Source organism: Rana temporaria, chromosome 2 (genome assembly GCF_905171775.1).
Source record: "Rana temporaria chromosome 2, aRanTem1.1, whole genome shotgun sequence".
Classification (NCBI taxonomy): Eukaryota; Metazoa; Chordata; class Amphibia; order Anura; family Ranidae; genus Rana; species Rana temporaria.
The window spans coordinates 140,921,228-140,945,576 of NC_053490.1; the positions used below are offsets into that span (position 1 = coordinate 140,921,228).

At 42.2% G+C, this 24,349-nt stretch overlaps 1 protein-coding gene across 1 annotated transcript in view; it reads right to left on the bottom strand.

The window, feature by feature from the left end:
* Nucleotides 1-2,542: 2,542 nt before the first annotated feature.
* Nucleotides 2,543-24,349, bottom strand: part of TAMALIN (trafficking regulator and scaffold protein tamalin) — a 43,810-nt gene continuing 22,003 nt past the window's right edge. Inside the window, exons 2-8 of the mRNA XM_040341225.1 lie at nucleotides 21,464-21,513; nucleotides 18,675-18,729; nucleotides 10,896-10,998; nucleotides 7,969-8,062; nucleotides 7,719-7,785; nucleotides 6,372-6,438; nucleotides 2,543-3,175 (exon numbers count right to left, since the gene is read on the bottom strand). Of these exons, the coding sequence (XP_040197159.1) occupies nucleotides 2,739-3,175; nucleotides 6,372-6,438; nucleotides 7,719-7,785; nucleotides 7,969-8,062; nucleotides 10,896-10,998; nucleotides 18,675-18,729; nucleotides 21,464-21,513 (873 nt within the window). The 3' untranslated portion in view covers nucleotides 2,543-2,738. The remainder of the gene's footprint in view (nucleotides 3,176-6,371; nucleotides 6,439-7,718; nucleotides 7,786-7,968; nucleotides 8,063-10,895; nucleotides 10,999-18,674; nucleotides 18,730-21,463; nucleotides 21,514-24,349) is intronic.

The following is a 24,349-nucleotide window of genomic DNA, read 5'->3' on the forward strand; positions in this document are numbered from 1 at the left end:
TAAATTTAGGCAACAAACACTGAAGTAGAAAAATACATAAAACCTGAATTACAATAGACACCTTCCTTCAACTTGCACCTATGTGCTGCATAAAACGGCAAATACTGCTCCTGTAAAGGAATGCCAATACTATAATCATACAACTGTAAAAAAATAAAACTATTAGCCAATGTAGAAGGTCTGAGAACACACCATACAGAAAATAGATGAAACTATTTTAAGCTTTTCCAAAGATTTTTGGGATGTTGTGCTGGAACAAAAAAACAAACAAAAAAAACCTGACTTGTGGTCGAGCAGTTTTACCAAACATTACATCCAATCCAGTCTCCGGTCTGCCTTTTCCCAGCCTAAAATTACTGATAACACATCCATCACTCTGCTACAAAGCAAACAATCATATACTAAATAGGAGCTGCTCTCCTCCTGAAACTGGCAGTTGTTTGGCTGAAGGTATTGAGCTCAACGGCATAACAGTCACTGACCTGGAACAATCATGCAACCAGGCAAGTCAGAGCCCTTAAAAGGGTTGCAAAGGAAAAAAAATGTTTTCCCTAAATAGCTTCCTTTACCTTAGTGCAGTCCTCCTTCACTTACCTCATCCTTCCATTTTGCTTTTAAATGTCCTTATTTCTTCTGAGAAATCCTCACTTCCTGTTCTTCTGTCTAACTACATGCAGTAATGCAAGGCTCTCTCCCTGGTGTGGAGAAAGCCTCTTGAGGGGGGGGCGAGCAGGAGTGTCAGGACACCCAACACAGCTCCTTTCTCTATCTGCAAAGTAGAGAGCATCCTGACCCTCCTGCTTGCCCCCTCCACACCAGGGAGAAAGCCTTGCATTACGGTGAGTAGTTACAGACAGAAGAACAGGAAGTGAGGATTTCTCAGAAGAAATAAGGACATTTAAAAGCAAAATGGAAGGATGAGGTAAGTGAAGGAGGACTGCACTAAGGTAAAGGAAGCCATTTAGGGAAAAAGTGTTTTATTTTTTACAACTCCTTTAATCTGCAATTGTGTTCCCAGTCAGTTGCTCCCAAAGTCACTGAAACCAGCAAATCGGCATTATGGAAGTTTATTTCTCTCCGTAAATTGCACATTAGTGGCTATTATTGTTTCAGTTGACACAAAGGGGTTTATTTACTAAAGCTGGAGAGTGCAAAATCAGACTCCATTCTGCAAAGAAACCAATCGGCTTCCAGGTTTTATTGCCAAAGGTTAGTTAAACAAGCTGAGGTTAGAAGCCAATTGTTTTCTATGCAGAAGTGATCACAATTTTTCACTCCCTGGCTTCCATAAGTAAACCCTCAAATTTATTGGTCAGGTTTAGAAGGTCTGACCTGTACGGATTTATTTCATGGACCTTTACAAGAGAAAGTTTGCTCAAGTTTAAAATCTTGCTCCTGAATACCAGAAATGCCATATATTATATTTTAAGCTATGCCAAGCCCATAGAAACATCTTGCAGCTGACCATCCCAAAGAAATGTGAAACTGCAGCTGACACCTAGTACTGACAGCACTGATTTTTATATAAGGAAGCAGAACCAATGGTGGGAAGGAGAGGGGTTGGAATTTTCCATAACTTTAAAGGCTGCCATACACGACTCAAATATTGGACAATTTAAGCCCCTTTGGCACCAATGGGTATCAGATGCAGGTATGCTTGGGTATTCAAGCAGTCATGGGTGCTGACTGTCAGAATACAAGAGTTCACATGGAAGATTTGTCCATCCTTGTTTAGAATGGGTAGAGAAATCTGCTAAATGTCTTTCAATTAGCTTGCCAGCTCAAAGAAAGAAATCCATGTATGGCCACAGCATGGGCTTTCACTCAATGTATATTTTACTTATGGATTTTGTGGCATTTTCCAGTGCATGCAATATGTATGACATTTTGAAAAATTTGTTTTCCATTTCAGAAAAGCTTATTCACTCCAACGTGTAAAACCTCAGGAAAAGTCCCCAATGCTGTATTTGTGACGCACTTGCATGTACTTTGCTTAGTCAGTTGAATAAATGTAGATCTTTAAAAAAAACAACTGAAACTAAATTACAATGCACACAAAATAATGCAGCTTTCATGTACAAAAGGCATTTGAGCTGCTCTTCAGCATACAAGTGAATGAGAATGCAAAAGTAACAGTGGTAAGGTATATGACCGATCCCTTAGGACCTGCATTATGGGGTGAATGGGCAAAGCGTTTTGAAAGAACCTTACATAAGAAGCTGTCAGTCATCATTCATCATGAACATATATTCCCCAACCCCACTTCAATGAGAGCCTTGTATGATGAACGTTCACTATATGTGCAGGAAATTAACCATTTAGACAATCACTGTGTAAGCATTGGCCAGACTAGTAAACAGAGAGTGTGTTCAGCCAAAGGAACGCTCAAGAGGCTGATGTGTAATATTTTGTATACTGCATGCTCCCCCGCAGTGACAGCAGAGCCTCAGTTACGGCACAAATTAGAACAAAACTCTTCACTGTGCGGCAGCTTCCTGCTGGCTCTGCTACGTCTTTGGGAAGCCTTTGAACCACTCAAGTCTTTGGAAGAACAGATGCATTTCTTTTTATATAGAAAATCCTAGAGTTTGGCGCCCATTGCTTTGCCAAACCGTTTTAATGAAAAACATGTTATAAAGTTTTACAATAAAGTTTAACAATGTAAATACAAATCACTTTTTTCCTCCAAAACAATAAATAAATAACTTAACGGTCTTAATGGTTCATATAAAGAGGTGTTAAAGAGGACTGGCCTCTTCTTCCAATGATCGGTTTAGTCCAGGAATAAACTTTAAGAGTCTTTTGCGAAAGCTTTTGTGTTTTTTCCTGGGTAAAGATGCAAAGTTATTCTGCTCTTTTGGCTTATCCCAGTTCGTTGTGGGGCTTGCGCACTTTACACTTGAACTACGAGTTAGCGGTGACTTGTAAGGCTTGAGTGTGCTTTTGTTGGGAATGTTGTTTATTTCATCTATAGAGTCTGAGTTGAAGTAGCACGTCTGATACACAGCATCCTCATTGTCCTCGGCAGTACTCAAGCAACTTGCACTACTGCATATACTTCCAGTGGCCAGGGTGCTTGGCAGAGGTTCTTTGGTGCATTGAGGCACTGTCCCATAGATGTATGACCTGACAGATTCCAATGTGTCATATACGCTGGGGTCCTTCACGACAATTCCTAGAAAGTACAAGAAAATAATCATTTCTGCAATCCAACACAACAATCTCATAACTGCATCCCAAAAGAAACCCCTCCTTTGCAAGTGCCAATATGCGCACCATCTCACAGCAACTGTTCTAAAAAACATGGCCCTTCAAGCTTGCGATTTGGTCTATGCTGAATTTTCTGTCCAGGGCTAGCCATACAATCATCTGAAATTCCAACAGTGGGAGGCCATGCAATACTGAAATTGTTTTGGCCGAGTAGCTCCTTCAGTCAATTAGCTGCAGGCACTGTTCGGGTATTCCTTCAGCCAGTGAATTTGTCAACCCACACCATTTGTGTGTATGGAGAACAAAACCCTGAACTAAAGAAATCTATTAGTTTATGGGCTGTTTAGGCATCTCCCTATAGTAGTTGAAAGGTAATGTTAAAAATGGTGTGACTGAAAAAAATCAGGAGGTTGTAGGTGTGTTTTACCCCTCCCTCCTGTTCTCAAGCACATCTAATTCCAGCACATACTTTCTGACAAATCACCTTGCATGTAGGGGATGAACATAGTACAGAAAATGACTGGTGATTATGTCCAGCATGGTTGATAAAAGTGCAAATACATAAATATATTTTGACATTAAATGCCATTAAAATACATTGAGTCATTGTATATTTCGAAGACCTGTCAAATTTGATTACAGTGTACTTTCTTTACAAGGGCACAGATTGGGGGCATTCTGTACAGGTTACCCTGTAAAATAGAGGTTTCATTTTGGGTCAGATACTCTATGGCTCATCTTTGAAGACAACAATCTCAACCTTTTTAACAGAGGAACCCTTGAAATAACTTCCCAGACCTCTGCTATTACTATAGCTCCCGATACATGAATGTGATGGTCACTGGCAACAATGATCCTTACATTAGGGAAAAAGCCTCCCCCTTACAGATCAATAAAAAGATCATTGCTGTTAGTGGTTGCTTATCAGAGGCGCAGAAATTGCTCATGGCTTCAAGATAGTAACCTCTGGAGGACCCCTAGGGTTTTTAATGGAACCCCAGTTAGGAAAGCTGGTCTAAAGGAATGAAGACTGTAGCGTCTCATTAAAACATAGTTCAAGGCAAACTCCTCAATTTAGAAATTGGACATGGCATCACATATAGCAATTAACTGAAATTTTGTATTTATGAAATGGATACCATAACGCAGCAACATTATTAATATAGATGTGAAGCTGTAAATGGGAGGCAACTCATCAAAAACACACATGGCATGATAAAACATTTATAGCCATCAGTTACCGTTTTAAAAATTGATCCCCAGGCAGCAATGACAGAAGTCTATTCAGAGTCATGTGTTTTCAATCTATATATATTCCAGATTTTGTAGTATGAAATATGGGTTTTACAAGTGTTAAATCACAGCCTCACAAAACACTAAAGAACTTTAATTTCTCCAATATGTTATCCCTGGCATTGCATGACATGTTAACCTGTCCAGGTCAGCACTCCCAGTCAGACCATAATATAGTGTTCCCTAAGGCTGTCTAAAGCACAACAAAGAAAAAGGGCACAGAGCCGACATGTTTATGGAGTTTCCACCAAACATTTAACAATCCTACCATGTTCTGAGTCAAAGTACACAAGGGGCCACACTCATACCAACTGTTGGCGGCAGCACCTATGCCTGATATAATGTGATGTGATACCTTTCAGTCCGCAAAACAAAAACATTGCAGTAGGGACAAGGCAACGGCCAATAGGCAGACTAAAGAATGCATGGATCATTGCAAAATTGAGTAAGCACTATAGTAAAAAAAAATCTCCCCACTTCATGTCAAACTATTGTTTTAAAAGGTAGGCATTTATTGGCATTTATTGTTTTAAAAAAGTTTTGCACAGAGCAGGTACTATATATTTTTAAATATGTGAGCTAGTCATTAGAAATACCTTTAAAGTAAACAAATTGGCAATTGGGGAGAAAAGACATTATGTCATTGACTACAAACACTTATATGGGGCCATTGCATAACAGCCAAAAAGGAGCTGGGGGAAGGGGGGGACACTGGTATTTTGGGTCACACAGGAAGGGACAGTTCAACCCTGCCGAGTGGACTTCCCTCAAAGACATTGGCCCAGATTCAAGAAGCTATTGCGGTTGCGCGGCGCAATAGCCGTTTTGCTCCCGCGTAGCGAATGCCCCTGATTCAGGAACATCGCTACGCGGACTGCAGCCTAGGATATGACAGACATAAGCCTCCTTATGCCTTCATATCTCAGGCTGCATTCTTGCGTTGGCCGCTAGGGGGCGCGGCCATTGTGATCGGCGTATAGTATGCAAATTGCATACTACCACCGATTCACAAAAGATGCGCGGGCCCTGCGCACGCAAGGTACGGAGTTTCCGTACGGCGATTTTAGCGTAAGGTTGCTCCTACTCATAGTAGGAGCAGCCAATGCTAAAGTATAGCCGCCCTTCCCGCTCGTGAAATTTAAATTTCACGTCGTTTACGTAAGTGATTCGTGAATGGCGCTGGACGCCATTCACGTTCACTTAGAAGCAAATGACGTCCTTGCGACGTCATTTGCCGCAATGCACGTCGGGAAAGTTTCCCGACGGAGCATGCGCTGTTCGCTCGGCGCGGGAGCGCGCCTAATTTAAATGATTCCCGCCCCCGGCGGGATCATTTACATTAGGCGCCCTTACGCAGGGCAAATTAGCATAGCGCCCGCGCAATTTACGGAGCTACTGCACCGTGAATCGCGGGCAAATCGAAATATTTGCGTGGGCGCAGAGCAAAAATCGTTGCCCTTTGCCCACGCAAATATTGCGCGATTCTACCCGAATCTGGGCCATTGGCCTTTACGGCTATTGATCTCTACCTGGAATACACCAGGATTAATTGCAACCATGTACGATTATCAGTGACAAAAAAAAAAAAAAAAGGGAAGTTACATTAAATTCTGGGAAGCCTTACTAACTTACAGCACAGATCTGTGAGAAAAGAAAAACTGAACATGACTCACTAAAACAGGAACATTTTAGGGGAAGAAATAACTTGTTAAACAAAATACCATGAGCTAAAGGATTAATTGGTAACACATTGTAACCGGTTATATGACCCCTCTCCTGCAGGGTTACTAGCTCTGAAGTGGTTTGCTCCCAACATGCAATAACCACATGTGGAGTAAGCAGCAAGGAATTAAATACAGGACACTTACCATGTAGGAGTCTCTGCTCCTGCACCATGAGTGAGCGGTATTCCTCCCATTTCTCATACAAAGTTTGCTGTAGGGCAAAGAAGGACAATAAAGGACAAACATCTGTTAATTTTTACTCTTCTCCAATAATCTGGTTTACCAAACACATGTGCATATTACTTTGGTCTTAGCATTTTACACAGTTATTTAATCTGTAAATAGTTTGCTAAACTTAAGGCAGCTATTAAGAAAACAGAACATAAAAGAAGAAGTATTCATCAAAGGTAATTTAAAAGCGACTAGGGTATATTTCCCAAATTTTACTTGGTATCAGAAACCGAACACTGTTGACAGAACAAATTGACCATTTTATTTTTAAAAGATAGATTTATGTTCCTCCTTAGATCAGCCTTTCACATTCCAATGTACAACATAGCTCTGACTTGGAAGGGGAGGAGAAAGCAGGTCTGCTGGATTCTCAAATGGTGACAAGAAACAAGCTGACAGGAGAAAGTTAAAAGTATGAGCACATTAGTCTGTTCTTTTTTCATTGTTTATCAGGGGCTGACAGCAGGGCAATGACCTAGCTGTATTATGCAACTACTGTAAAGAAATGTTAGGTCACCAAGACTGCTCTGCTGGCTAAGTCTATAAATAATTCTGCAAAACAATCAGAATTTCAAGACGCATGGCACCGAAATGCTGGTGGAATCAAGGTTTGGTGTGAAATCTATACTTGCACACAATAGACCAGGGATCCTCAAACTACAGCCCTCCAGCTGTTGCGGAACTACATATCCCATGAGGCATTGTAAATCATTGGAAATGGAAGAGGCAAGTGTATACAATATACCTTACCTCTCATGGCAGGTCGATTTATGCTCCATGGAGTTTATAACGCTCTGTTTACACCTATGCAGGTACGACCGTGCATGTGCATTTTTGTGTCACATTTAGGGCAGCCCATGCATTTCAATGAGCTGTCCTATGCTCAAAAAGTGCACGACCCAAATATTTTTTTTATTAAACGCACCATGCCAAACATATACCCAGTGACATGAACAGCCTCAGATTATACACAGGGATGAAACAAATCTCCCTACATACGTTTTACATGTATATCTGCGGTCTTCAATTTTTTGTGCATTGCAGGAACGCAAGCAATTTAGCATGCATTCCCCCAATGCACAAATGTGAACCTAGCATAACATCTGTCTGAAATCATATGACTAACAGATTAGTATGAACAGATGATTAATGCTCAGCATCAGCTGCGGAAAACATTTAGGATGCCAAACATTTTTATTCAAGACTGAAAATATTCTAGTTAGTCCATGTGGCCATGCTCATCTCATTACTGCTACATACCTTTAAATACTGAAGCCTGGCCTCCAATTCAGCTCTTCTGATGGAAGAACCATAAACAGTCTCCAACCTGTCAATACAGACACACATTAAAACTGCATGCCTCAATAGTAGTTTACATGGCATTATATACATATGGAAAAAAAAAAAAAAAAAAAAAAGGGTTTTGTGTAGACGATCGATATTAAAACTATATATTTTAGTCTGTATTAAAAAGAAAAAAATATCACAATTTTTATGTTAAAAAGGTTACCTTATTTTGTTCCCAGAAACCTTTATCAACTCTACAATGTCCTTGTGCCTGATTCCTTCCACATTGAGGCCATTAACTCCAGCAATTATATCACCTAAAAAAATGAAATGGGACATGTGTAAGGAGGACATCCTATCATCACTCTTTACCCAAAAGATCAAAGTTGTTTAATGATCTGCTACATACATATTGCACTAGCTTTAGGAAAAAAATCTCAAAATAAGAAGGATAAAAGGTGTGAAATGAATGAGAAACCTGAAACCATAAAGTGCCAGCTTATGTATAATAAAAATACTTAAGGAGCCTTTAATGGTGCCATAAACCATTACTCCAATATCCGGTTTTTCCAGCCTTCGCTAATCCCAGAGTAACTCTGTACCGTCATGTTACCAACAATCTGATAAAATCCAGTCACTTCAGGTATTCCCCATTGGGCCGACATTCAAGTTGGTAAGGTTGGTTATAAAAACCTCTGTACGTGATAAGCTGGGGTGTGCCAAGGGATGACATATCAGGTAGCAAGGAATGAAGAAGTCCTTATCTGATCATTGTTATTAGGGGGTTAACAAAAGCTTTGCTTTTTCAAGTTTTTTTTTTTTAATTGTTAAAACAAACTACAAACTATGTGTCTTACTTGCAACTACAGTTTTGAGCAACAAAAATGACAATTTTGTTACCATTGTTGACCTATTTGACTTAGAACATTTACCTAAATGTGGTGGAGGAGTTCTCATTACCCGTTCACCTCCACTCCCTAGGCCTTACCCTACCTCTCATCCTTGCCCCCACTAACTCACCCTCTTCCCCACAATACTTGTATACTCCACATGTGCTGCCCAAGTAAGGGTACAGCAAGTATGTCTGACACCAACCTCAATTAGCTTGTGGGACTCACTTCTCCGTATTTACCCTATAGGGAGGTATTCCCATGACCATACATTATATAAAATTGCAAGCCCTCAGGCAGCTTGATATGCACAAATCGGGAATTGCAACTGCCTCCACTGTGTTGTGAATGAATGAATGATTGTATAGCGCAACTCATGCGAACTGAATCACCTCTGGGCGCTTTTTACAGCCAGAGTCTGCTTGGCTGGTGCGGTCATTTTACCCCGTAGGATCGTGACACACTTGAGACACAGTCATTCACACAGATATACATATATATACTGGGCCAATTTGGACAAGATCCAATTTACCTACCAGCATGTCTTTGGAGTGTGGGAGGAAACCGGAGTACCTGGGGGAAACCCACGTGTGCACAGGGAGAACATGCAAACTCCAGGCAGATGGTGTCGTGGTCGGGATTCGAACCAGCGACCCTTTTTGCTGCTAGGCAAAAGTGCTATACACTACACCACAGTGCAGTTGTGGCTACACTACTCATGTGACAAAATGTGTACCTATGCCTGGGCACCTATATATGCACAAAAACGACCTCACCCCGTCGCATAAGGAGCGTCACGAGTTGCTGAAAGAACCCGAACGGCGAGTTGGCGCCATACGGCGCCTGCGTACCGACGTTCGGCTTCTTTCAGCAACTCGTGACGCTCCTTATGCGACGGGGGGAGGTCGTTTGTCATCACGTCCATCACCTGCTGGATAGGAACGCCCACTCCCGCGGGAGTCCAGACCCGGAAGCCAGGGAAGAAAATAGCTGTACGAGGTATGTACAGCAAACAAAAAAAAAACGGCATACTGTGAATGTAGAGAGTGAGCTGGATGCAATGTTAGAAAATAGTTTTTAGGGTGAACCCCCACTTAGATACAATTTAGTCATTAATTTCTTGTGGGTTTATTATCTGGATAGCCACATGTTATATTGTCTCACATTATCTAGGCTACTTGTAGTTACCAAGATTGCTAAATTGATTGGAGAAATGGTAATCCCTAATAAAAATGTTGTACGAGTTGCATAAACAAAACACGACAACACATGGCGATTACCCAACTTTGAATACATAAATATGCTCAGCTATCTATAACTCTTTTGGCCTCTGCTCCTCTTGGCTGCTGTCACTGAATGTCCTCTGCACTTCCTCACAGATAGAGGATGCTAGGCAGGGACTGCAGCTTCATGTATTCCCTGAAATCTCAATGAAATCTGGCAAGTTTGATTAGAGCAGGAACAGAAGTTCGTGCTCCGTACATTACTGCATGGACACAATTGGAGGCTCCTTTCCAAGCCCTAGCTTGCCTGAGTCATTTCCTGCAGAGAACATGTTGGAGAACACAGAAAAAGCAACAGGGACTCAAAGAAAAACATTCCCACTGACATAGGCTTTATGCGAACACACTGTGCTTCAAAGTAAAAGATGGTCAAACAGACCACTGCTACAAATAGGAAATTTACTGAAAAGTGAGAAACATAACAGAATAACTGCATAAGAGAATCAGCTTTATTTTTTGGATGAAGTGGAAATAAAGCTGAGGAGAGAATCTGGGTCTCTCTATACCATGTTATGCGAGGACTTGACTAGAATATACCAAAACTGGAGTTTAAAATCAGACTAAAATCAGATCTATTTTTATTCCTGTCTTACAGGAAACAGAAAAAAAATACACAGGTTTCATTGCAATAGTGTCAAACCACACGTCTGCTTATTTATGCGACCAACGGTGAATTACAGATAGGAAAAAACCCCAGCCCCCCTAACCAAGCCACAATTTCAAACGACTGAAGGTGGAGACGACAGTGCTTGAATAAAAGGCATGTGGGACTTTATCTAAGAACTGCTGTCAGGAAGGTGTTCGATTACACAGGAAGTCACCAGTAAACCACTTGCATTTCTTACCAATGACAGCAGCATGATAATATGAGGAAATTCCAGATAAAAAAAAAGCATGCATACGCAGTTTACGTTCACCTCTTATCTTTTGGCTGGCGTGTCAGCAATTACCCCGAGGTAGAAGAAAAGCTGACTTACCAACTTTGAGGCCACACAGCATAGCGGGGCTTCCTTCATGTACCCGGCAGACAAATGTAAACATTTCCACTGTATTCTTGTCTTTATGGTGCAATCCATAGGTCTGCAGAAAACAAAAAAAAAAAAATTTACTTCAGATTTATAGCCAACGACACAGTGATCTCCAAAATGTGACTAGGCAAGATAATGGATTTGGTGTACATTACAGCCCTAAAAATAAGCAGCATGATAAAACGCAGGCACACCGATTCTATGGCAAAAAAGCACAAAATACTGCCAGTGACAATCACAGGTTCACATATCCTACCAACTATCCAGTTACAACTTGGTTTATCTTTTTCACTAAGGCCAGCCCATACACTGTTCAGCAGGAACCGGCCGAGATTCAAATTATTAATGGGCAGGCTGAATGTACCAAGTTGATCGATTAGAAGCGAATCCAGCAGGCTGGTTGTAACAATTATCGCAAGTGGCTGCTATAGCAGCTAGCGATAATCACTGTCCTCTCCTGGTGGGGACAGGTTCCCCTGCCGGGAGAAGACAATTGCTCAGGAGGGATTCCTTTGTCAGCACTGTGCCGAAGGGACAATCGTGCAAATTTCGTTCCTGCAATCCGTGTGCTGCATGATCTTGTTTTACTGCATGATTATATCTTAAAGTGGATGTAAACCCACATTTTTTTTATTTGTTTTGTGGTCACAAGTTTTTTTCTGAAGTCATGTGGTTACTTTTCTGGATTTTGACTGGATGATAGTGATCACAGCAGAATTTAGTGTAAGGAATACACAGGAGAAAATACATGTTGACAAGGGGAGTGTAGAGGAGGGCGGGGAGTCTACTGACATCACGACTCCACCCATGAGCTCCAGACAACAGACCCACCCACAAAATCTGCAGTTTTTCAGTTCTTATAACAGACAGAGGGGAGACATTTGACCGGTAAGGATACATGCAGGAGACATGTATATCCTTATAGATAACCACCATGGCAGTAGTTTAGAAAGGATGAGAGTGGGTTTACATCCCCTTTAAGCTAAGAAATTGTTGAGTAGTATTTTTTTGCGGGACATGGCAAAAGGTAAGAGTAAGGCCGGCCAGCCATACACAGTTCGAATCCCTTTCCTGCTGAACCAGCTGAGATTCGAACCATTATTGGACATGCTGAATGTACCAAGTTCGGTCAATTAACTTGGGTACAACCAGCCTGATGAATTATTTTACCATTATCACTAGAGGCTGCTATAGAGGCCCCACTGGGAGTGCACAATTGCTCGGCAGGAGGGATTCCCATCAGCACTGATGGGGGAATCCTGCAAATTGCTTTCCTGCAACCCATGGTTGCAGGAAAGCCATTTGCACCGTGTATGGCTACTTGTACCACTAAATGTCAAATTGTTCATACCCATCCCACTAATCATTCCTCAGTCCGTTTGTTGGCATCTGCTGGAACTACACACACTAGATCAGGGCCCCAATCCAGCTGAAGTGACTTACTTCATGTCTATGGACAGAGGACAACTGCCAGCTGGTCAATGTAAAGCTGCAATCTTTTCAGTACAAGTACATTAGTGACACTTTAGCAAAATGGAAATAAATAATTGCAGATAACCTTTGTATGCAGCACTGGATAATTTGATTTAGGAGACCTAAGAAAATAAACACCAGTCACAGGAATAGAAGGAACTAATGACAATATGCAAACATTTCGCCTGGCCACTTCCTAGCAACTGTGACAGGAGGCTGCCCGGGATGAACACCTCACCAGCTGCTTCTATTTGTTTAACAGGTGATAATCCAGAGCTCTGTGTAGGTGAACGGAAATCTGCAGTTACTTATTAACTGGCTGTTATATCCATATTTACAATGTACACTGAATAAAACTATTATTATATGTAGTCACTGCTGGTTAAATTAACTCTCTAGCACACAGATTGCATGACTTTCATTGGTACATGTAACCAAAGCCTCTTGTAATATGTTCAGTTCATACAAAATTAGTGCCATAGCAGAGAAGTTGAATTTCACATCAAATGCACTGGGCAACCTTGCCTAGCACAGTCCCAATGCAATACCGTGCAAAAAACCTTGTTCCATCATTTCAGATCATAACACTATGCTTTAGTGGGTGTGTAAAAGTAAAAAAAAAAAAAAAGAAGTACAGCATTAAACACTTTTCAGCAGAGCACAATGTGGCACAATTCCCCAGTATGCAGCCAACAGAACTTACTAAAATATTTTGTGACATTTCAGTAAAGTTTGCACAAAAGAAAAACAGAAAGGTAAACAATGTAACATGTCTGGATTGGCACATCAGTACGGTTACTCACAGGGCACATCAGCAGCCATGTGTTCAGCACGGCCGATGGTGTGAATGAGCCATTAATAAAACACCAGTCCTTTTAAATGGCAGAATTGATGGCTTGTCAGCCCAAGTTTGAATGCAGTAAAGGCTAGAGCAGGGGTCTCCAAACTGCGGCCGAGGGCCAAATGTGGCCCTTTGCTAGCCTTTACCTGGCCCTCCCACTGACACCAACAATGGGGCAATATTTCTTCCACCGATACCAACGAGGGGATACTATCCCTACCAATAGGGACATTATTCCTACTCCTATTGAGAACCAACCCTAAAGGCCATAATTATTCTCACTCATGCTGGACCCGTGACATCTTCTGGCCCTTTGTTTGAAAAGTTTGGAGACCCCTGGACTAGAGGAACATAACATTTCCAAAAGTAGATTTAAACCAAATGCTGGTCGATTTCTAAAAATACCAACTTTTACTGACATTTTGGATCTGCCGGTTAATGACCCAAAAGTAATGGAGCTTATGGTTCAGCTTAACCTGGTAACCATCATTTTCAGAAAGAAAAATGGATGATTTGTGTCTTTTTTTAAACCAGATTAACTATGCAACCAAGAAATAGCAGCCTCCACGTGAAGGGCTCACAGCCATTTAAAGCGGGGGTTCACCCAAAAAAAATATCGTTTTATAGATATATGTTCTCCGCGGCTTCCGGGTATAATCTGCGGGACTGGGCATTCCTAATTGATTGACAGGCTTCCGACCGTCGCATACAGCGCGTCACGAGTTGCCGAAAGAAGCCGGACTGCGAGTCGGCTCTATAAGGCGCCTGTGCACCGACATCCGGCTTCTTTCGGCAACTCGTGACGCCCTGTATGCGACGGTCGGAAGCCTGTCAATCAATTCGGAACGCCCAGTCCCGCAGATTATACCCGGAAGCCGCGGAGAACATATATCTATAAAACGTTATGTACGGCAACGATTTAAAAAAAAACAAAAAAAAACACCCGATTGTGCTTCTAACAATTTGCCTGAATCTAATGTTAAAAATTTTTTTTTTGGTGAACCCCCGCTTTAAGTTAAAGTGTAGAGGTACATCTATATTTGCGAGTCTGTAAACCTCTAGGCTGCAACTATACTGTGGAACCTCAGAAGAGATGATGAAAAAGCCCAGAGGAGGAAGCATTGCAGAAAACACATGCTGAAACATCATGTTGGGAAATGTTGTGGCTCACATGGTGGGGTCTGATGCACGATTAAAAAAAAAAAAAAAAAAAAACTTTAGGCAACTGGCTGGCACGCGAAAAAATCCTTAATGTCTAGACAACTCTGAAAGATGGAGCAATATTCCTTGTCCGACCAAGGTTTTGTATTGTCTCAGTAGAAAAGTTAGGCAGACTATGTGTAAGTCAAAAACAAATAAAAAGTTGCAAAGCCAAAAGTAAGTGTCAATGCACTGGGCAAGTGATAAACAAGGACTTGCTAATTAAAGACTTCTCAATTACTCACCACATGCAAGCATAATAAACCTAACCTGAACAGAGGCTGTGAGGAACTAGACATGCTTAACGTGCCTAATCCGTACCCTAAAAAAAGGTAACACCTTTCGCCTTAACATTCTTCCTGAAAAATACCAGAGCACTTTCCTGTATATGAGGATGCATCTGCTTACAGACTCAAAGCTATATATCTGCAGTGTGAAATCTAAGGCACTTCTGACTTTGTCTAAGTTAGAAGAGATACAAGCACCAGGTACATCTAACTGATCACATCATCCGTCATATTTCAAGTGACAGTGGACTCGAAGAAAAAAGACCCAGGAGGAATCCACTTTAAAAAAAAAAAAAAAATGTGACGATCCACAAGGCTTCTGCAAGAATGCATTACAGATGAAACATGGAGCTTTGAAAGTAAAGAACACTGTGCCTACTGTACTTCTGAACACAGGTGGTCACTTGACTAGCATGGGTGCTAGTCAGAGAATGCTTTGCACTCAAATGCAAAGCATTTTCTGATTGGACGAGGTGGGAAACATGTCATCACCCTGCCTCTCCACCTTATCCAATACACAGAATGCTTTGCATTCACTGAGAAAACGCAATGCCGAATTGACGAACGTCTTCCCAATGCAGCAGGTGCTCAGCACGGAACCCGGAAGTTACAGGAGATCACAGTGGTAGTGGTGTCTACTTCAGTAATTTCCAGCTTCTAGACGGATTTCACATGCATACTTCTATTGGTTCAACGTAACCATGTAAAAGAAACGCCTGAATTTGTTCTATAGAAATGGTAGGTATCACATAAAATACCATCTGGGTTTAAAAATCGCACGCGTATAGCTATGATCCCTGAGGAAGCCACGTGATCGGGACGATACAAGTTGAAGGAGTCGGGTGACGGTACTGTATTCATGGAACATACGAGAGCTGCTGCCCCATCAGATCTTTTAAAGTGCACTGTTTCACGTTTTAATGTAAGTGGATATTATGCAATAAATGTGAACTCTTTATATACACGACACAATGGGCGGGTAACTTTTATACTGAGGGGATGTGGAGGAAAGGAAGTCCATACAAAGCCAGCTAAGGAGAGTGGAAGGAGAGTGGAAGGAGAGTGGAAGGAGAGTGGAAGGAGAGTGGAAGGAGAGTGGAAGGAGAGTGGAAGGAGAGTGGAAGGAGAGTGGAAGGAGAGTGGAAGGAGAGTGGAAGGAGAGTGGAAGGCTGAGGAGCCTGGAATTAACCCTGGCAGGGAAAGGTCGACTTTAGACCTGGAAACGGGTCAAAACTGGAGGTGAGCACAGTGGTAAAAGGTGGTAGGAGTCACAATTGTATTAAATGAAATCCACAAGGGTAAAATGGTAGAAAAAAAATTGCAGGATATAAGAAGCACATTTAAACAAAAAAATATTTGAAAGAAAAGCACTACCAATTGAACTATAGTCATCTGGGACTGTCACACCTATTTTATTGTACACGAGAAAGTTTGTCACTGAATAATGAAAAGTTGTGGTTTGAAAGTAAGGTTTTCGTTTAAAAACATTAATTGGATTGCTCACGGATAGGCGCAGCCAATGTTTATTTAAATTTTGTTTACAGTTGTGGGAACACAATTATTTGGTTGCAGCCATCAGACACAAGTTTAGGGCCAGTTCACACCACATGCAGTCCAGTGCGTTTTTATATGCATCAAAACCGCATGGAAAGTAGGTTATATGGTTTTCAATGGCATAGTTCACACCAGTGCTTGCAGTTCCAGTGCATTCTAGTTAAAAAAGTAAAACAGGCTGCATTTTACCTGCACTGGAACGCTGTAAAAAGCATCAAAAACGCACCTAAATGCACCAAAAACGCACTGGAACACACCTGTCCTTATCCAAGGTTAAGGACCAGTTCACACCAGACAGTTGTGTGAATTTTTTTCTGCACTAAAAATGCATGCACAGTGTTTTCCATGTATTCCAATGGCTCTAGTTCACACCATGCAGTCAGTTTTCAGTGCAGAAACTGACTGCATGGTGTGAACTAGAGCCATTGGAATACATGGAAAACACGGTGCATGCATTTTGTGCAGAAAAAAAAAGAAAAAAAGCACACGAAATTAACTGCGTCTGGTGTGAACTGGCCTTAATAAAGAGGGGTAAAAAAAAAAAAAGCACTGGAACGCAACAAAAGTGTGCATGAAAAAAAAAGCACCTGAAACACAAACACGTATTGCGTTTCTATGGTGTGAACTGGCCCTAAAAGTGAGGGAAGCATTAGGTTGGGGAGTGCGGGATAATACACACCTGTTTTATTAGTACTGACTGGTGCTTTAGGCTGGGTTCACACTATAATACACGACTTTCATCCTACTTTGCTCTGCGACATTGGTCCTACATCCATCCGACTTTCATGAACAGGATACTATTTTGATCCGACTTTGCCCTGCGACTTGAAGTCAGACTTTCAATGAGCGGGGATCCCACTTGGATCCCTGCCAATATCAAGCACGGTGTTCGATATGAATCTTGAGGGGGAACTCCACGCCAAATGTTAACAAAAAAAACGGCATTGGTTCCCCTCCAAGAGCATACCAGGCCCATGGGTCTGGTGCGGATTTAAAGGGGAAACCCCTACCCTGAAAAAACGGTGTGGGATCCCCCCAAAATCAATACCAGACCCATATCCGAGCAGCAGCCGTCCGGTCAGGGAAGGGGGTGGGGATGAGCGAGCGCCCCCTCCTTAACGGTGCCAGGCCACATGCCCTCAACATGGGGAGGTAGGTGCTCTGGGGAAGGGGGTGCCCTGCGGCTCCCTCACCCCAAAGCACCCTGCCCCCATGTTGACGACAGGGCCTCTTCCCGACAACCCTGGCCGTTGGTTGTCGGGGTCTACCAGCCCCCCACCCTAGGTGAATGGGTATGGGGTACATCGTATCCCTACCCATTCACCTGGAGAATAAGGGTCAAAAAAAATTAACACAACACAGGTTTAAATCTTATTAGTCAGCTCCGGGGGCCTTCTTCCGATTTCTCCACTCTCCTGGAGCCTTCTTCTGACTTTGGGGGTCTTCTTCCGTCTTCTCCGTGATGCCCGGTTCATCTGCCGGGCTATGCTCTTTGAGGGGAACCCATGCCGTTGTTAAAATTTGGCGTGGAATTCCCCCTCAAGATCAGCAGAGTACAAGTCGCATGCCAAAGTCGGAGCGTGCAAGACTGCGTTCCGACTTCAATGATATTCAATGGAGTGAAGTAGGATCAAAGTCGGACCAAAGTAGTACAGGGAGCATTTGCAAAGTCACTCCGACTTGTGTCGGACCAGTTAAGACGGCTCCCACAGGGAATCATTTTCACATGTCATGCGACATGAGCTCCCAATGTCGGAGCGTTTGTCAGACTAGTGTGAACCCGGCCTTAAAGGCTTCAGCAAAGTGTCCTAAAGCTTGCTAATCTTAGCAATGGATTTAGAAAACCTTGCTGTACACACCGATCTAAGCTGAAGCCACATGTACAGACCCAGTTCTCCAATGTTGTGATGGAATCTAGCATATAGACTTCACCACACTGACACCTTTCCACCATCTTTGTAGAACTGTATTGAAGATAATGATTGGATGGTTTGAAAAATACCAATTGATTGGGCCAATGATCAATTCATATAAACAACCCAAAACACAATCAATACAGATTTTCCCAGTGAACGTTTCAGCACCCAATCAGATGTCATCAAAGGTAAAAAGACTGATGCTGAATGCATTTCCTTTGATGTTGTATTATACAATAGCTTGATATACGATAAAATGATTAGATCAAGAGTTAGATTGAATAAAAAATAAAAATCCAGGGAAAGCATAAGACTTTAGGTGGCAGCAGGACATTATGCAGATTTTGTAGGAGTAATATATTATTCACATTAACATACCAGATAAATACAACACAAAAGCCAATTATATTAGCAGTGCCTTCAAAAAAACACTGAAAGGTTTAGAAACTGGACTCACCTGAATCTCAAACCCAAACGTTTCAGAATCTTCCTTCTCCAAAGTAAGTATTTTTCTGCAAAGAGAGAAAAACAAAAAACGTATTGTTCCCATTTTTTGTATAGTGTCCGTGCCCCCCACCCCCTTCATCTTCACAGCAGTATACCAGTAGACAAGACAAAGCATATGGACTGAATTGCACAATACTGGTCATTGTTCTGTATAACAAGGCTTCGGGCCTCTCATTATCAAAGCCAAACACCCACCGTGCCTCAATAGGCCTTTATTGGGAGTCTCTTAAAGTCCAGTTTTGCACATATGTTGCCAATTAGATGCCATCATTAATGGTATTGTTTTCACACTTTGTCATTAGCAAACAGACTTTAGGAAGAAACACAAAAAAAAGAATCTAACATACATAAGTGACCTGCAGGCACCTTATTGTAGCTAGGGAATGTTCGAAAGCTCAATATTAAATTAGAGCATTAAATGTAATGCAACAAGAGTGATGACTCGATCAAACTTGATCTAAAGGCAAAACTTTATTGCTTTAGAATAGAGTTGTTATATTTTAGGGTTCGTTCACACCAGTCGCTGCATTGCAATTTTTTTTTTTTTTTTTTTAAATGAACCTTGAGCCGTCACACATCTCATAAAGTTCAATTGCCAGCCGTGGGAGGCAGTGGATTGCCTCGCGCTGCTGATAAAAAAGGTACTGCGTTCAGCAATTGTCAGTGCACTATGCCCACACAACCGAAATGCAGTGGCGTGAACCGGGGGCACATAGAAGGCCAAGAATTCTGCTTTGTCCATGCAGTGGGATTGCACTGGAATAGCCTCCAATGCAATTCCAATGCAGGTGGTGTGAACCTATCCTTAGGACCAGTCAGGTAATTTGCCGTGTCAATGCTACAGATATCCACTGTCTCGGTTTATCCTGGTGACCATTGTAACTGGGACAGAGTAGAGGAAAGTGCACATTTTAGGGTTACCCAACAGGAAGAAAATGCTCGTTCTGGTGACAACTGTCTGCAAACCGGTCACAAATGGAGCAAATTTTGGCCATTTCCTGATGAAACTTTCCAAATTCTTAGCAGTAAGCAGCCCTGACAGCATGCCCTTGCCTGGCATCCTTCAATCTAAAGAACTGGGGCTGCATCCAATCACTGTCCATGTATTCCTACAGCTGTGGGTGCAGGCTATCAGAAAATAGCCAACAGAAGAGATCTGGCCAGCTATGCAGTCTAGAATGGATAGATCAATTGATTGATTTTTCTCATTCATCTTGCGTGTATAGCCAGCTTTTGAAGGAACTTTATTTCACGCGTTTAAGAGTTTTCCCTTCACTTTTTGTCCTGTAGACACAACAGGATGTGAGATGTTTAATGTAACACAGATAGGAAGGGGAAAAAAAAAAAAAACTTGGCAGGTTTTTTTTTTTTTACTTTTTCCATCCAAAAATAAGAATTTTATGGGTTTAGATTTACTTTAAGATTTGTGGCTTTCTGCAAAAGATTTTGCATATTTAAATACAATTCTAAGAGGAGCATTGAAGGTGCAGCATCTACGCTTTACACAGACTGTCTAGTACAGTGGTTCTCAACCTGGGGTCGGGACCCCCTTGGGGGTCAAATGATGATTTGCCAGGGGGTCACCAAATCCTGGGCTGTTCCTAGAGCCCGCAGCCGCCCATTCAGTTCATGGCATGGCTGGGGGGCAGAGACTAGAAGTCAGCTGACGTGAGGTATGTTAAGTGGGAGGGGCTGGAGGAGACCCTATCTCCTGATTTCAGCATAGGTGTCACTGCTATGAGACACCACAAAGTCTGAGACACCGTGAATGCGGAGTAACACTACCTGTGATTATAGTTGCCATTAAAAGTCCCCACTACAGTTCTCAGATCAGCAGATGACCTTGATTAAGAGTACCTAAGTTGACTGATCAGAACTCCCCCCTCTGTATGAGTGGAAGGGACTCAGGGAGCGCTAAATGTCCATGGGTTAGTCGCAAAAATTACTTGCCTTGGATGCCGACAACCCACGGTACGAAAATAATTTTACCATTAGGGGTCCCCGCAACTTGGGGAATTTTATCAAGGGGTCACGGCACTAGAAAGGTTGAAAACCACTGGTCTAGTATATTTAATGGATAAAAAGGACCAGCAAACACTACCTACTTATAGAAAGAGCAAATGTATACATTTTAATGAATACAGTGTCTATTGTTTTCTATCAGAAAGACCTTATCTTTGAGATAAGAAGATCACAGTAGGAAACGAAGCATCCTTGCATAATGAGCAAATACAGCCATCCGCATTGTACAGACAATTACAAACTACACTTTTTTATTTAAGGCCTACCAATCTCAAATAATAGTACACGTGTACGACAGGGGGTGTGGAAGTCGTCCCAGCTGGGAGAACACAATGATTAGGTTTAGTGGCAATACTACCCTTGAGTAATCGCATGTAAAACATGATGGGCTGGTCGTACACCAGTTGACCGATTGATCAAATTTGGTACATTCAGCCTGCCCATACATGGCTTGAATCACAGCCCTGCTGAATGGTCTATGGCCGGCTTAAGCCAGGTCAGAAGTACCATATGCTTCATTTTACATCAAATAGCGAGACAATCTGATGGTTAAATCCATAGTGACAAACATACAGCAATACAAATAATGGCAATGGGATCATAACCAAGGTGATCCTGAAATGCTGAAAACACTGCTTCAACAACCACCTTTTTTTATTTATTTATTTTTAACCATTTACACCTATATAGGAGAAACAGATGGCGGAGATCACTTACCTGTGATGTTCAGATGTCTGGCTTGTGTTCTTCCAGCCCATTTGGGAACCCTAAATGTAGAAGAAAAAAACCATCAAGACATATACAATAATACACACACACACACACACACACACACACACACACACACGTTGGCTTTATTTCTGTGCCCAGCATAACCAGCAGAGATCTAGCTAGCAAGGTGCCTGCAGTGACCAGATCTATCAGCAGTTAATTCTTGGTCACACAAAAGGTTTTCCTTAGACCACCAACATATGAATACTTAAAGTACAGGCAACGTTTGTTTGGCTGTACTTCTGTGTATCACAAGAGTGCAGTCCATTTTGTACTCCTGTGACCTATTTTCAGCTGACAGCAGGCTAAAGTCCACCATTGGCCAATGTCACAGAGCTGGCCCAAGCTGGGGAAAGATCTAAGTCATTTGGTCAGGATACACCCAGGAGCCTGGACTAGCACCTGGCTAAGGCCGGCCATACACAATTCAAATCCATTTGAACCATTAAGTTTGATTGGTCAAGTTGGTTACAACCAGCCTGCTGGATTCTCTGTCGATTGTTGGGTAACGGCTGCTATAGTTGGTAGCAATGATCACTGTCTTCTCCCGACCGGGACAGCTTCCCCCACCCGCTGCAGACAATTGCTCGGCAGCACTATTGATGGGGGGAAAAAAATCATTCACTCCATGTATGGCAAGCCAAAGCCTCTCTGCTGTGCCACTGGGTGACCGAGCCAACCACTCCCTGCCCTCCCTAGCCCAGTGCTCCAGTGAGCACTGGAGGGGCAAAGAAGGAAGTCGGTAACTGACTGCCACAGTTCTCTGCCCAGAGTGGCAGGGAGAAATGAGCAATCAGCAGTGTTTGTTCACTCAGTTCTCAGCCTCAGAGCCGGCGTAGGACAGATGCAGCATTGGATCGATTTATTCCAAAATCGTACGTTCATAGCAAATTAAGGTTGGATATACTTTAAGACGAAATTTTGTATGAACGTTTGTTCAAAATCTAAGCGCATGGTCCGCTTTAGAGCGCATGGTCCGCTTTAGAGCGCATGGTCCGCTTTAGAGCGCATGGTCCGCTTTAGAGCGACTGCAAAAGGATCAATGGGATAGTCCAAACTTTAATAGCTCCAATTTGTTTTACATAATAGCCAATATTGAAAAAAGTCTGGGGTCCTAGTGACCTTTGTCACTTCTTGCTTCTGCAAACTGATCAGTGTTTCCCTTACCTAGGTGACCAAGTCTGCAGAGGAAAAATATTTGAGTGCAGATTTGGTTTCTCCAACACTAGATTAAAGCGATAAGGCTTTTTTTAAATTTATTTTTAAACAAAAAAAACATGTCATACTTGCCTCCACTGTGCAGTTCGTTACAGAGTGGCCCCGGTCCTCGACTTCTGGTAGCTCCTCCCCACATCATATAACCCCCTAGGAGAAGAGCTCTCCCGGGGGGGGGGGGGGGGGTTACCTTGCGGGCGAGCTCCCGAGGCCAGCATTTGCATCTATAGACACAGAATGTCAGTCACATGTGGTTGGACTTTTACAGGTTGGAACTTTTGACAGAACACCGGTCTCGTCCCCACGTCATTGGATTTGATTGACAAAAGCGGGAGCCAATGGCTGTGCTGCCATCAATCCATCCAAAGAGCTGAGACAACAGGCAGAGGCAAAGAGCATCTCTGGCGGGGGAATTCAGGACTCGGGTAAGTAAAACAGGGGGGGGGGGTGGGCGGCGATCAGTGACAGAAGATTTTTTCACCTTAATGCATAGGATGCATTAAGTTGAAAAAACATGAGGGCTTACAACCCCTTTAATTTTTCTTCTGTTGCTACAGAAAGCTGTTGGGAGAATGCACATTACATTTACATATGTGCAACCCTCTGGTGATGTTGGGTCTGTACTTGAGGCCCCCTACATCAACAAGTCCATCCTTGTTCGAGGGGGGGGGGGGGTCGTATGCTGGTCACCAAACCCACATAAGTGGTAAATATGTCATATAAAGGAAATCACAGTGCTGGAATAAACTAAGTGCTAAATAACCAAAGTCACTAGCATCTATTTCATAAAGACACGTGCCCCTTTGATGGTCAAATTACAGTTTATGCTACAATGACAATGATTTCATTGCATACATTATGCAGTCTAAACATCAGAGCTTTGGCAGCTGGGACAATCTAAGAGGCCACTGCCTACGTGCCCCAATGCCACATACACTATGGAATTATTGGGGCTTTTTCAAACAAAGACATTAATTGAGTGCAACAAGCTACTCTACACTAATCTTAAATGAGCTCCCTAGACAACAATAAGGAATTCAGAAGGTTAATCTGGGATTAGATACTTTAAATACATTATGTGTAAATGTCTCTGGACAAATTGTTAATGAGAGGTCTAATTAACACCGATAAGAATGGTGAGGTGGGCCGTAGACATAGGACATAGCCAAACTTTGTTTAGGCGAATCTCAGCATGAGTACTTATGTGACAATCAGCGCAATTTCCTTTTCTTTGGAAATAAAGTAATGGCCTGCATATTATGCATAAATTAATCTGCATCACCACACTAATTTCCTACCATTAAATAGACAAACTTCCTTCCCACTCAGGCTTTTAATATTTGTTTTACTTGCAGCAGAACACAGATATCAAGTCAATTAGGATGGCCGCCCTTGGATTTACAAATACTTTTAAATAAAACTTTTTGCAACTGTCATTTCAGGCACCAAAACAGAAAAGCAGGAGGAGGATATATTCAAGACATCGGACCAATATAAAATATACCAAACAAAAACACCCCCACTTGGAGCTACGCGAAGACCACACCAATTCTGGAGGGGCAATTAGACTGATGGAGACATACGTTATCTGTTTTCATATTACGGTGATGCTTTAAG